At 37.5% G+C, this 13,101-nt stretch overlaps 1 protein-coding gene across 1 annotated transcript in view; it reads left to right on the top strand.

Moving 5' to 3' along the window:
• The window catches only part of CCDC170 (coiled-coil domain containing 170), a 92,729-nt gene that overhangs the window by 38,154 nt on the left and 41,474 nt on the right, over nt 1-13,101 (top strand). Inside the window, 1 exon segment of the mRNA XM_058534287.1 lies at nt 687-872. Coding sequence (XP_058390270.1) covers nt 687-872 — 186 coding nt within the window.

Below are 13,101 nucleotides of genomic sequence, written 5' to 3'. Positions count from 1 at the left end.
CTCATCTGCATGACTGGTTCCCTGGTGCCAAGAAGCCAAGAATCAGTTAAAATAAACTGATTTTATTTTCTCTCCTTGTAAATCTTACAAATCTTATTAATACTCCCACTTAACAACTCAAATGTACAGCATAGAGCACGAAAGCCCTGCTAATCCCAATGATAACCACTGTTTGAGCATATTATTTAGGATTTTTCTAGGCTTATATTAATTAGAAAGATTTTTTACTTTTTAAAAAGAGTCCTGTCTTCTTCTCTGTCTTCCCCCGACCCACCCCAGCCGGGTAGCACCTTGCACACAGCTGGTGCTAGTGGATGTGGCCTGAATAGAACTTTCTTGTTTCCTCACTTGCTGTAACCTCTGTAGAACGTTGCTTCTCCTTCGTTATTTAGCAGCCAGGGGCTTGCTGATGCCTGTTCTGTTGGGAAACTTTTGGCTGAACTCTCATCATTGTTACCTTGTAGCTACCTTTTGATTAGTTTTAATTTGACCGCCAGGTTTGCACATAACAGCAGAGGTTGGAGGCTGCCTTTGAAAATGTGGTCTTTTGAGTGGATGGAGGGTTAGCGCTTTTACTATTTTCGTATGATAATGCAGGCATTGGGGTATATAGATCAGAGTTGCTTAGAGAAAGTGGTATGAAATTGTTAATTTTTACAGGACGGCTGTAATTGCTTTCTCTTCAGCTAAGAGAGCTGTGCAAGGAAAATGCATTTGCGAAAGGACAAATCATTACTCTTGAAGAGACTATAAATGTCCATGAGATGGAGGCAAAAGCTAGCAGAGAAACGATCATGAGGCTGGTTTCAGAAGTGAACAGAGAGCAGAAAAAAGCAGCCTCCTGCATTGAAGAGAAGGATAAGCTGAACCAGGTACAGTATACGGAGTGTGTGTGTGCATCTGTGATCGTGTTTATGGAGCAGAAATTGACAAACAGATGTGGGTGAGCACACCCCACATTATTGACCCAGCGTTATTGACCACGATTTCAAAAGGCTGCTTTCAGCAGGAGGGCTGGGGGAGCGTGGGGCTCAGGGACCTGTACAGGCCATCTGATACACAGTTTTTTCTAATTAGAAAAAAAAAAGTACAAAACACTTAAAAATAAAGAGTTTGTAGAGAATATGTCTTACTTTAGTTAAACTCTAAGGGTTTCTTTTTTCAATTATTGTATTGAGGTCATATTGGTTTATAACATTACGTAATTTCAGGTGTTCATTATTACATATCAGTTTCTGTATAAACTGCATCGTGCTCACCATCATTAGTCTAATTTTTATCCACCACCATAAATATGTGCCCCTTTACCCCTTTAGCCCACCCCCCAGCCCCTTACCCTCTGGTAACCAGTAATCTGTTCTCTTTATCCACGTGTTTGTTTATTTTACACACATGAGTGAAATCACATGGTGTTTGCCTTTGTCTGGCTTATTTCCCTTAACATAATACTCTCAAGGTCCATCCATGTTCTTGCAAATGGGACGATTTTGTCTTTTTTATAGCTGAGTAGTATTCCATTGTGTATATATACATCTTCTTTATCCATTCATCAGCTGATGGGAGCTTGGGTTGCTTCCACGTCTTGGCTGTTGTGAATAATGCTGCAATGAACATAGCGGTGCATAAAGCTCTTTGAATTTTTTTATTAACATTGGTTTATAACATATAAATTTCAGGTGTACATCATTGTATTTTGATTTCTGTGTAGATTACATCATGTTCACCACCCAAAGACAAATTACAATCCATCACCATATATATGTGCCTAGTCACCCCCTTTGCCCTCCTCCCTTTCCCTTTTCTGTCTGGTAACCACCAATCTAATCTCTGTATCTATGTGTTTGTTTGTTGTTTTCATCTTCTATTTCTGAGTGAGATAATACAGTATTTGGCTTTCTCCCCCTGACTTATTTCGCTTAGCATAATACTCAAGGTCCATCCACATTGTCACACATGGAAAGATTTCATCTTTTCTTATGGCTGAGTAGTATTCCATTGTGTATATATACCACATCTTCTTTATCCATTCGTCCCTTGATGGGCACCTATGTTGCTTTCAAGTCTTGGCTGTTGTGGATAATGCTGCAATGAACATAGGGGTGCGTACATCTTTACACATTTGTGTTTTCATGATCTTTGGATAAATACCCAGGAGTGGAATAGCTGGATTGTATGGTAGTTCTAGTCTTAATTTTTTGAGGAATCTCCATACTGTTTTCCATAGTGGCTGCACCAGTTTGCACTCCCACCAGCAGTGTATGTGGATTACCTTGTCTCCACATCATCTCCAACATTTGTTATTTTTTGTCTGGGTAATGATAGTCATTCTGACAGGTGTAAGGTGATATCTCATTGTAGTTTTGATTTGCATTTCCCTAATAATTAGTGATGTTGAAGATCTTTTCATGTGCCTGTTGGACATCTGTGTATCTTCTTTGGAAAAATGTCTGTTCATATCTTCTGCCCATTTTTTGATCGGATTGCTTGTTTCTTTGTTGTTGAGTTCTTTATATATTTTGGAAATTAACTCTTTGTTGGATATATGATTTGCAAGTATTTTCTCCCAGTTGGTGTGTTGTCTTTTCGTTTTGTTCATGGTTTCCTTTGCCTTGCAGAAGGTTTTTAGTCTGATGTAGTTTCATTTGTTTATTTTTTCTTTTGTTTCCCTTACCAGAGTAGGCATAGTATTTGAAAAGATGCTAAGACTCATGTCAAAGAGTGTACTGCCTATATTTTATTCTAGGAGCTTTATGTTTTCAGGTCTTACATTCAAGTCTTTAATCCATTTTGAGTCAATTTTTGTGCATGGTGTTAGATAACAGTGTACTTTCATTCTTTTGTATGTACCTGTCCAGTTTTCCCATCACCATTTATTGAAGAGACTTTCCTTTCTCCATGGTATGTTCTTGGCTCCTTTGTCAAAAATTAGCTGTCCGTAGATATGTGGTTTTATTTCTGGGCTTTCAGTTCTGTTGCATTAATCTGTGTGTCTGTTTTTGTGCCAAAACCATGCTGTTTTGATTACTATAGCTTTGTAGTATATTTTGAAGTCAGGGATTGTGATGCCTCCAGCTTTGTTCTTTTTTCTCAGGATTGCTTTGGCTATTGGGGCTCTTTTGTTGTTCCATATAAATTTTAGGATTCTTTGTTCTATTTCTATGAAGAATGTCATTGGGATTCTGATTGGGATTTCATTAAATCTGTAGATTGCTTGAGGTAATATGGACATTTTAACTATGTTTATTCTTCCAATCCATGTGCATGGGATGTCTTTTCATTTCTTCATGTCTTAAATTTCTTTCAATAATGTTTTATAGTTTTAAGTGTATAGGTCTTTCACCTCCTTGGTTAAATTTATCCCTAAATATATTTTTCTTTTTGTTGCAACTGTAAATGGGATTGTATTCTTGACTTCTCTTTCTGCTAGTTCATTATTAGTGTATAGAAATGCAACTGATTTTTCTAAGTACATTTTTTTACCCTGCAACTTTGCTGTAGTTGTTGATTATTTCTAATAATTTTCTGGTGGATTCTTTAGTGTTTTCTACATATATAGAATCATGTCATCCACAAACAGCGAGAGTTTCCCTTCTTCCTTTCCAATTTGATACCTTTTAGAAGGTACAGGAAAACTTGCCTGATTGCTCTGGCCAAAACCTCCAGTACTATGTTAAATAAGAGTGGCAAAAGTGGGCACCATTGTCTTGTTCCTGTTCTCAGAGGGATGGCTTTCAGTTTTTCATCATTAAGTATGATGTTGGCTGTGGGTTTGTCATATATGGCCTTTATTACGTTGAGGTACTTTCCTTCTATATCCATTTTATTGAGAGTTTTTATTGTAAACGGATGTTGGATCTTGTCAAATGCCTTCTCTGCATCTATTGAGATGATCATGTGATTTTTACTCTTCATTTTGTTAATGTGGTGTATCACATTGATTGGTTTGCAGATGTTGAACCATCCCTGCATCCCTGGTATAAATCCCACTTGTTCATGGTGTATGATCCTTTTAATGTATTGCCAATATTTTGCCAATATTTTGTTGAGGATTTTTGCCTCTATGTTCATCAGTGATATTGGCCTGTAATTTTCCTTCTTTGTGTTGTCTTTATCTGGTTTTGGTATCAGGGTAATGTTGGCCTCATAGAATGGGTTAGGAAGCATTACACCTTCTTTGATTTTTTGGAATACTTTGAGAAGGGTAGGTATTAAATATTCTTTGACTGTTTGGTAGAATTCTCCAGAGAAGCCATCTGGTCCTGGACTTTTGTTTTTTGGGAGGTTTTTGACTACTGTTTCAATTTCTTTACTTGTTATTGGTCTATTCATATTCTCTATTTCTTCTTGATTCAGTTTTGGGAGGTTGTATGAGTCTAAGAATTTATCCTTTTCTTCTAGGTTATCCAATTTGTTGGCATATAGATTTTCATTGGATTCTCTTATTATCCTTTGTATTTCTGTAGTATCCATTGTAATTTCTCCTCTTTCATTTTTAATTTTGTTTATTTGAGCCTTCTGTCTTTTTTTCTTAGTGAGTCTGGCTGAGTTTGTCAATTTTGTTTATCTTCTTGAAGAATAAGTTCAGTTTCATTGATCCTTTCTACTGTTGCTTTAGTCTCTATTCTATTTATTTCTGCTCTAATTTTTTGTTTTCCTCCTTTTGCTTACTTTGGGCTTTGTTCATCTTTTGTAGTTCTGTTAGCTGTAGTTTAAGATTGCTTATTTGAGATTTTTCTTGCTTGTTGAGGTGGGCCTAAATGGCTATAAATTTGCCACTTAGGACTGCTTTTGCTGCATCTCATAAGAGTTGGTATGTTGTATTTTCATTTTCATTTGTCTCCAGGTATTTTTTGATTTCTCCATTGATCTAATGGTTGTTCAGTAGCATGTTGTTTACTCTCCACATATTTGTGGCTTTCCTGGCTTTTTTCTTATAGCTGATTTCTAGTTTCATAGCATTGTGGTGGGAAAAGATGCTTGATATGATTTCAATCTTCTTAAATTTATTGAGGCTTGCCTCATTTCCCAACATATGGTCTCTCTTTGAGAATGTTCTGTGTGCATCTGAGAAAATGTATATTTTGTTGTTTTTGGTTGGAATAGTCTGTATATATCTATTAAGTCCATCTGGTCTAGTGTTTCATTTAAGGCCACTGTTTCCTTGTTGACTTTCTGTCTGGATGATCTATCCATTGATGTAAGTAGGATGTTGAGGTCCCCTACTATTATTGTGTTGCTGTCAATTTCTCCCTTTAGGTCTGTTAGTAGTTGCTTTATATACTTTGGTACTCCTGTGTTAGGTGCATATATATTCATAAGTGTTATGTCCTCTTGGTGGAATGTCCCTTTTATTCGTTATATACTGCCCCTCTTTGTCTCTCATTGTATTTTTTATTTTGAAGTCGGTTTTGTCTGATATAAGTATGGCAACACCTGCTTTCTTTTGTTTGCCATTTACTTGCAGTATCATCTTCCATCCCTTCACTCTGAGCCTGTGTTTGTCTTTAGAGCTGAGACATGTTTCCTGGAGGCAGAACATTGTTGGGTCTTGTTTTTTAATCCATCCAGCCACTGTTTCTTTTGATTGGAGAATTCAATCCGTTTACAGTTAGAGTGATTATTTATATTAAGGCTATTAGCTAGTTGTTCTATATTTCTATTGTTTCTCTTCCCTTGTATTTCTGACTGCCATTTCAATTTGGTGGTTTTCTCTTTATTTATGATTTGTGGCTCTATTCCGATTCTTTGTTTAGTGGTTACCATGAAGTGTGTGTAAAAGATCTCATAGGTGAGATAGTCCATTTTCTGATAGCCTCTTATCTCCATTAGCCTAAGCAAGTTCCGTCTTCATCCTCTTCCCTTTCTGAGTTATTGTTATCACAAATTATTCTGTTTTGTGTTGTGAGTTTGTGACTAAACTGAAGCATTTATAGTTATTTTTGATGCTTTCCTTCCCTTTATCTTTTATGTTAAATTGTTTGCTAACCTGTTCTGATAGAGAGCTGCAATTTTGTGATTTTGTCTGACTATCTTCTTGCTAAAAGCTTTGTAAACCTTTGCTTTTTGTTTCAGGTATGAGGGCATCCTTGATCATTTCTTGTAAGAGAGGTCTGGTGGTGAGAACTCCCTCAGCTTTTGTCTGTCTGGGAAAGCTTTTATTTCTCCATCATATCTGAAGGATAGTTTCACTAGATAGAGTATTCTTGGTGGAAAATTTTTGCCTTTAAGTATGTTGAATATATCATTCCATTCTCTCCTAGCCTGTAAGGTTTCTGCCGAGAAATCTGCCGAAAGCTTGATAGGAGTTCCTTTGTACATTATTTTCTTCTGCCTTGCTGCCCTTAATATGTTTTCTTTGTCATCGACTTTTGCCAGTTTTACTAATATATGCCTTGGAGAGGCTCTTTGTGCATTGATGTAATTAAGAGTTCTATTGGCCTCTTTTACTTGTAATTCCAGCTCCTTCTCCAAGTTTGGGAGGTTCTCTACTATTTCTTTGAACAAGCTCTCTGCTACTTTCTCCCACTCTTCTCCCTCTAGAATACCTATAATCCTTATGTTGCTTTTCCTAATTGAGTCAGATATTTCTTAAAGAATTCTTTCATTTATTTAAATCGTAGTTCTCTTTGGTTCTCCACCTGAAGCATTTCTATATTTCTGTTCTCTAATTCACTAATTCTGTTCTCCATAACATCAGCTCTGTTTTTTATGGTTTCTAGATTACCTTTTATCTCATTAATTGTGTTCTTCATATCCAGAATTTCTGTTTTTTGTTTTTAGAGTTTCAATCTCTTTGGTGAAGTATTCCTTCTGCTCATTAATTTTATTCCTGAGCTCATTGAAGTGTCTTTCTGAGTTTTCTTGTAACTCTTTGAGTTTCTTTACGACAACTATTTTGAATTCTCTATCATTTAGATTGTAAATTTCTGTGACTTCAGGATTGGTTTCTGAAGTCTTGTCATTTTTCTTCTGTTATGAAGTGTTACTGTAGTTCTTTATGTTGTTTGATGAATTTATCCTTTGCTGGTATATTTGTGGTAGTATCAGGTTGCAGATTCTACTTGCCACTGCTGGGACCAGGAGGAGCCATGTTTTGTGATCCTTCCCCATCTGCTGGAAGTTGGGTGGGTAGGACTACTCTGCATTTGCCTGGGCTGGCTGCAGCTGCTGCGGAGGTTGCACTCATGTGGGCAGAGCCTCTGTACTGGGCAGGTGGTTTGGGCACTGTGGGCGGGGCTTCTGTGCTTGGCATGGGACTGGCTGAGCTGCTGTGTGCTAGGTGGGAGGGGTGCCTACACAGGGGCTGAACCATCACTCAGTGGGTCCCCTGGGCTACTGTGCTTCACAGGTGGGGTGCCTTCTGAGCAGCCAAGGCATGTTCTCACCTGTGCTGTGCTGGGGGGAGGGACACCAATGTGGGCACTGAGTTGCCACTCAGTGGATCCCATGGGCTGCTGTGCCCCTTGGATAGGGGCGCCTTCTGAGTGGGTGGGAAGCCTTCTTGCCTGTGCTGCACTCGTGGCCAGCTGCCTTTGTGGGGGCTGAGCTGTCCCCACTTGGTGTAGAGCCTTCCCACCGGTGGGGCCACCATAGCATGGTGGGCACTCCTGCAGGCCGGGCTGCAGTTCTGAAATTGTTTGCACAGGGCAAGCTGTCCCCGCCTCCTTTTACAGTCGTGCTGGCTGTTGTGTGAGGATCCACGACCTGGCTTGCTGCTGCTGGGGATGAGGAGGGGTGCACTCACCTAGTTCTATTGCCTCCAGGGGATGCAGTCCTGCTACCTTCAGATGTAGAACTGTGTAGATCTCTCAGATGTCTTGTTGTGCTGTGCAGGGAATCCTCTGTTGGTTAATGAATGTTCATTTAGTTGTAACTTAAATGGGAGAGACTAAGGGAACAACTTACTCCACCATGATGCTGCAAATCAATTCTAAGGATTTTTAAAATTCAGAAATTTATTTTTTTAACAAATAAGTAATGCATCCACAAGACACAAAATTTTATTTATGTATTTATTTATATTTTTGTGGGGAAGGGTTAGCCCTGAGCTAACCTCTGTTGCCAGTATTTCCTCTTTTTTTTCCTTTTCCCCAAAGCCCCAAGCATGGTTGTATATCTTAGTTATAAGTCCTTCTAGTTCTTCTATGTGAGATGCTGCCACAGCATGGCAACTGACAGATGGGTGGTGTGGTCCCATGACCAGGAAATGAACCCAGGTCACTGAAGCGGAGAGCAGGGGACTTTAACCACTAGGCCATCAGGGCTGGCTCTGAAATTTTAAATGGAACAAGAATATATGATGGAAAGTCTTCCCCTTGCCCTCTTCCTCCAGCTACCCAGTGTTCTCCTCAGAGGCAACCTCTGTTTACAATTTCTTATACACCTTTCTAGAAATATTCCATACGCATATATGCATATACTTATCCTTCTTATTTATTTCTGACAAATGACAATGTACTCTGCACACTATATTTTTCTTTTTATTTTTTTAATTGGTAATATACTATACATCATTATAAATAAGACTGCTATGAATAATCTTACATTTTTTCTCATGTATGAGAATATATTAGTAAGACAAAATTCTAGAAGTACACTTGCTGGGTCAGAGGATATGGGTATTGAAATTTTGAGAAACATTGCCAAAGGGAAGTATCTCTTAATTTTAAACTTTTATTTGTACAATGAACTGCTTGATCTTTTCAGATTGGCTAGAATCTGTTTGAGTATAAGAATTCATACCATATATATTTTTTAACACTGTATAATCCTTTAATTATATTTTTCAACTTTCGTGGCAAAGAAGCTAACTATGGGACCAATAATAATGATCAATTTCCAAAAGCAAAAGTGAGCTAGTGCAACCAGTTAATAAAATAAATAGGACACAATTAAGTGGTAAAAGAGATGGAGCTTAAAATTAGGTAATGACTAATGCTGAAAAAGGGAGGCTCCCTGAGGAGTGAGGGTCCAGCAGTGTCCCATAGGCTAAAGGACATTCTGGAATTGGTGGGATACAGTAAAAGGGGCCATCTTCTTGGGAACTCCTTTTGGGCCTTCCATGTCTACAGTGACATTACTGCCAAGCTGAGGTGAGATGGGGAACTGGAGTGTGAAAGTGATCCACAGTCATGATAATAATTTCTATTTTCCCCCCTTGATTCCCTGCATCAAAAAACGCTTCTTACCACTGAACTTCTTCTCCTGACATGTTAGCTTTGTGAAAAGAGCAAAGATTATATCATTTTATCAAGCAACTCCAAGAATATCAATACCCTTGTCTTGGGTGTGTCTGCTTGGCCTGCCATAACAAAATGCCACAGATGGTGGCTTAAACAATATATATTTATTTCTCACAGTTCTGGAGGCTGGGAAGACCAAGATCAAGGTTCTTGGTGAGAGCTCTCTTCCTGGCTTGCAGATGCCCGCCTTCTCACTGTGTCCTCACATGGCAGAGAGAGCGGACAAGCTCTTTGGTGTCTCTTCTTATTAGGGCACTGATCCCAACAAAAGGGCCCCACCTCATGACCTCATCTAAACTTAATTAACACCCAAAGGCCCCATCTCCAAACACCATCACACTGGGTGTTAGGGATTTAACATAGGAATTTTGAGGGGACACAGTTCAGTCCATAGCAATCCTAAATTATTTTTCTCCAACTTTTTCTTATGAAAAATTTCAAATATATGGAAAGCGTGAAGAAATACAGTGAACACCCATCTATCATCCACTTAGATGCAACAGTTGTTAGCATTCTGCTATATTTGCTTTATTACTTTTACACACACATACACATACACATGCATACACACATGCATTTGCAGAACTACTTGAAAATAGGTTGCAGACATCATATATATTGTCTCTGACTACTTCAGTATATGTATCCTAAGAATAAGGACATTTCCCTATGTAATCACAATACCATTATCACATCTAAAAGTTAACAATAATGCTACTATATCATCTGTGGTGGTTTTCAAGCCCACAAGTTTTTTGGTACTCCTCTCCTTGAGAGGTGGAGTTTAATTCCCCTCTCCTTGTGTGTAGGCTGGACTAAGTGACTCACTTCTAGTGAATCGAATAGGACAGAGTGATGGGATGTTGCTTTTGAGATTGAGTTATAAAAACTCTGCGGCTTCTGTCTTAGATGCACTATCTTGGTCTCTCTTGAGTCATTGCTCTTGAGGGCAGCCATCTGCCATGTGGTGAGGACACTCAGGCAGCACATTGTGAGGCCCATGTGACCAGGAACTGAGGTCTATCAGCTACCACATGAGTGAACTTTCCTTCAGTTGAGCCTTGAGATGACTGTAGCCCTGGTCAACAGCTTGACTGTAGCCTTATGAGAGACCTTGAGTCAGAAACACCCAGCTGAGTCATGTCCGGATTCCCAACCCATAGAAACTGTGAGGTGATGGATATTTGTGGTGTTAAATCAGTAAGTTTGGGGCTACTTGTTATACAGAAATAGATAACCAAAAATCATGTAGTATCTTTCTACATTCAAATTTACCACTTCACCATTTTGTGGAAGAATATCTTGTATAGCTGTTTTCTTCCCCAAATTGGGATCCAATCTAGGTTCATTCATTGCATTTGCTGATTATTTTTATAGCCGTTTATAATTTTTTTTTTTAAATTTTGAGAGTCCAGAGCAGTGGTCTGATTGTTTATTCATGATGTTGCTCAACTTGTTTCTCTATACCCTGTAAACTTAAACTTGGATCTAGAGGCTGGACTGGATTCAGGATAAACATTTTTGGCAAGAATATTTCAAAGGTAAAGTTGCATACTTCACATTGCATCACATCAGAGGCCAATAATGTTAGATTGTTCCTTGTTCCTGACACTAAGTTTGATTGCACATCTCTTTAGAGTAAAGGTCATCTTAAAATTCTGCAGTGAAGTAAGGTATTTGTGGGATGATAATTGGCATTTATTTCTGTTCCCCAATGACTTTACCTAGCAATGTTATCATCCATCAATTCTTGCCTGGATTAATTTACATCAGGCATGGCAAAATGGTAATACTCCAATTTTATCATTCCTTCTACTTACTAGTTGACATTCTCTGTAAAGAAAAGATTTTTATTTTTTCCTTTTCTTTTCAGTTCTATGGACACTTGGACTTTTATTTACTTACTGTGTTACAATCAATTATTCTTTTTTTTGGTGCTTCAAATCCACAAAATTTGGCCAGCAGGGGCCCCTTCGAGATGGTCTCTGTGACTTTGTAACCTGACTCCTTTAGTTTTTCAACACTTCTTTGCTTTCTGATAAATATGAAATCTTAGCCTCACTTAAAATTTTCAGACCACAGAACTAAATCAGACGTTTTGTTCCTTTTCCTGGGGAATGGTGCTTAGTAACCAAGATTTAGGCTTTAGGTGTGCCCATTGCTATTGGAGTATCATTTCTTTCAGTGGACAGAGCTGGAAATACATTTTTAGTAATTAATACTGATATTTTTAATTAAAAGTAATATTCTAGATTTTTCTTAATATCTTTTGTTTTATATTAGTATCTTTTGAATCCTAATAATAATATTTACTCATTTGCTTTGTATTATACATAAAATTACTTCAAAATTTCACTTTCAATATTTTACCTATCAGTAAATTTTCTGAATGAAGTTTAAGGCTCTCAGATTTTTTACATTAATACTATCAGCAATCATTAGTATAATAGTCACCATTTGTTAGTCACTTACTATTAGCATAGTCATTGTGCTAAAGTACTCAAAGAGGTTATATACTTTGCTCAGTCATTGTGCTAAGTGCTCAGAGATGGTATGTACTTTGCTCAAGTTCACACAGATATTAAGTGGCAAAGCTGGGATTTGAACCCTGGTCATTACATTATTATGTTTTCATCAATAATCCCCTTTACATGTATATTCACAGCTACATCCTAATACAAGTCTGATTGTTTATCAGTGAAACAACAACAATAAGTAGCCATGCAAATTTCCTCAGTGAATGAATAACTTTAATTCAATCATAAATAGTAGCTATTAAATTACCAAGCCTTGAAAAGAAGACTTTAAAATTTACCTGTAAAAATGCATTTCTGGAGATTAGCAGTAGGAAATGAAAATGTGTTGTAAGAGCACATTGAAAAAACAGAGTTTATTCCTTTTCTTATATAAGTGTCTTTACTTGTAAATGACTGACGCAATGTTGTTCAGACTTTGGAAACACATTCACTTTGGGATGAAGTTCCTGCCAAAATAATAAAAATTATAAAAAAAAATGGACAATAAAAAACTTAAGTTCTTTAATAAAGTGCTCATTCATAGGATTATGACCCCAAAGATTTACTACTGAAAAATACCGTCAAGTGGTTTTACTGACACATTAATGGTCTCTGGAAGAGTCCTCATATTGCTTTCTAAAGCTCTGTTTTTGAGGTAGGAAACTTACTTTATTAGTGAAGTCCAGAATGACTGCAGATGTAGAAGTATCCGCAGGGCTAGGATGCTGATTCTACCAAATGCAGCTTTTCTGAGTTTCTTATTGACTCTATTTAAGTTACTTTATGGAAATTTCCCAAATAAAAATCCAGGTGATTTATTATACATATGGAAAACATATTATTTGAAAATCTTTGTAGTTAATATTGAAGTATGTTTTAAAAACTATCAAAGATTGGTACCTTTTCTCTTAGTTATCTTGAAATAGTCCAGTGTTGAGTAAAGTAGTCACTTTACCTACACAAGCCACACACACATTTCCCATGGACTATGCACATTCCAGTCAGTGGATCAGAAATTAAACTTACATAGTAGATTTCAAACCGTTTCTTTTCCTTCATATTGTTCACATTTTCTTTAATTCTAATAGCTAGAATTGAAGCTAGGAAGGAATACTGGTTTTGGAATCAGGCAGGCCTGGTTTGGAAAGATGCTCCTTCTGCTTTCTTTGTTTGTTATTCTGCAGTCATGTATGTAAGAGAGAGGAGCATAAGAGACACGATGAGCAGAGTGGCTAAGAGGCCAAGCTTTTGGGTTTTTATCCAGGCTCCAGAATCATTTGGCTGTGTGATTTGACTTTACATCTTTGAACCTCAGTTTCTTCTTTGTAAAATGGGAAAATAAT

Source organism: Diceros bicornis, chromosome 39, assembly GCF_020826845.1.
Source record: "Diceros bicornis minor isolate mBicDic1 chromosome 39, mDicBic1.mat.cur, whole genome shotgun sequence".
In the NCBI taxonomy this organism is placed as follows: domain Eukaryota; kingdom Metazoa; phylum Chordata; class Mammalia; order Perissodactyla; family Rhinocerotidae; genus Diceros; species Diceros bicornis.
Note: the sequence above shows the minus strand (reverse complement) of the source record. Positions and strands in the feature narration are given on the sequence as shown.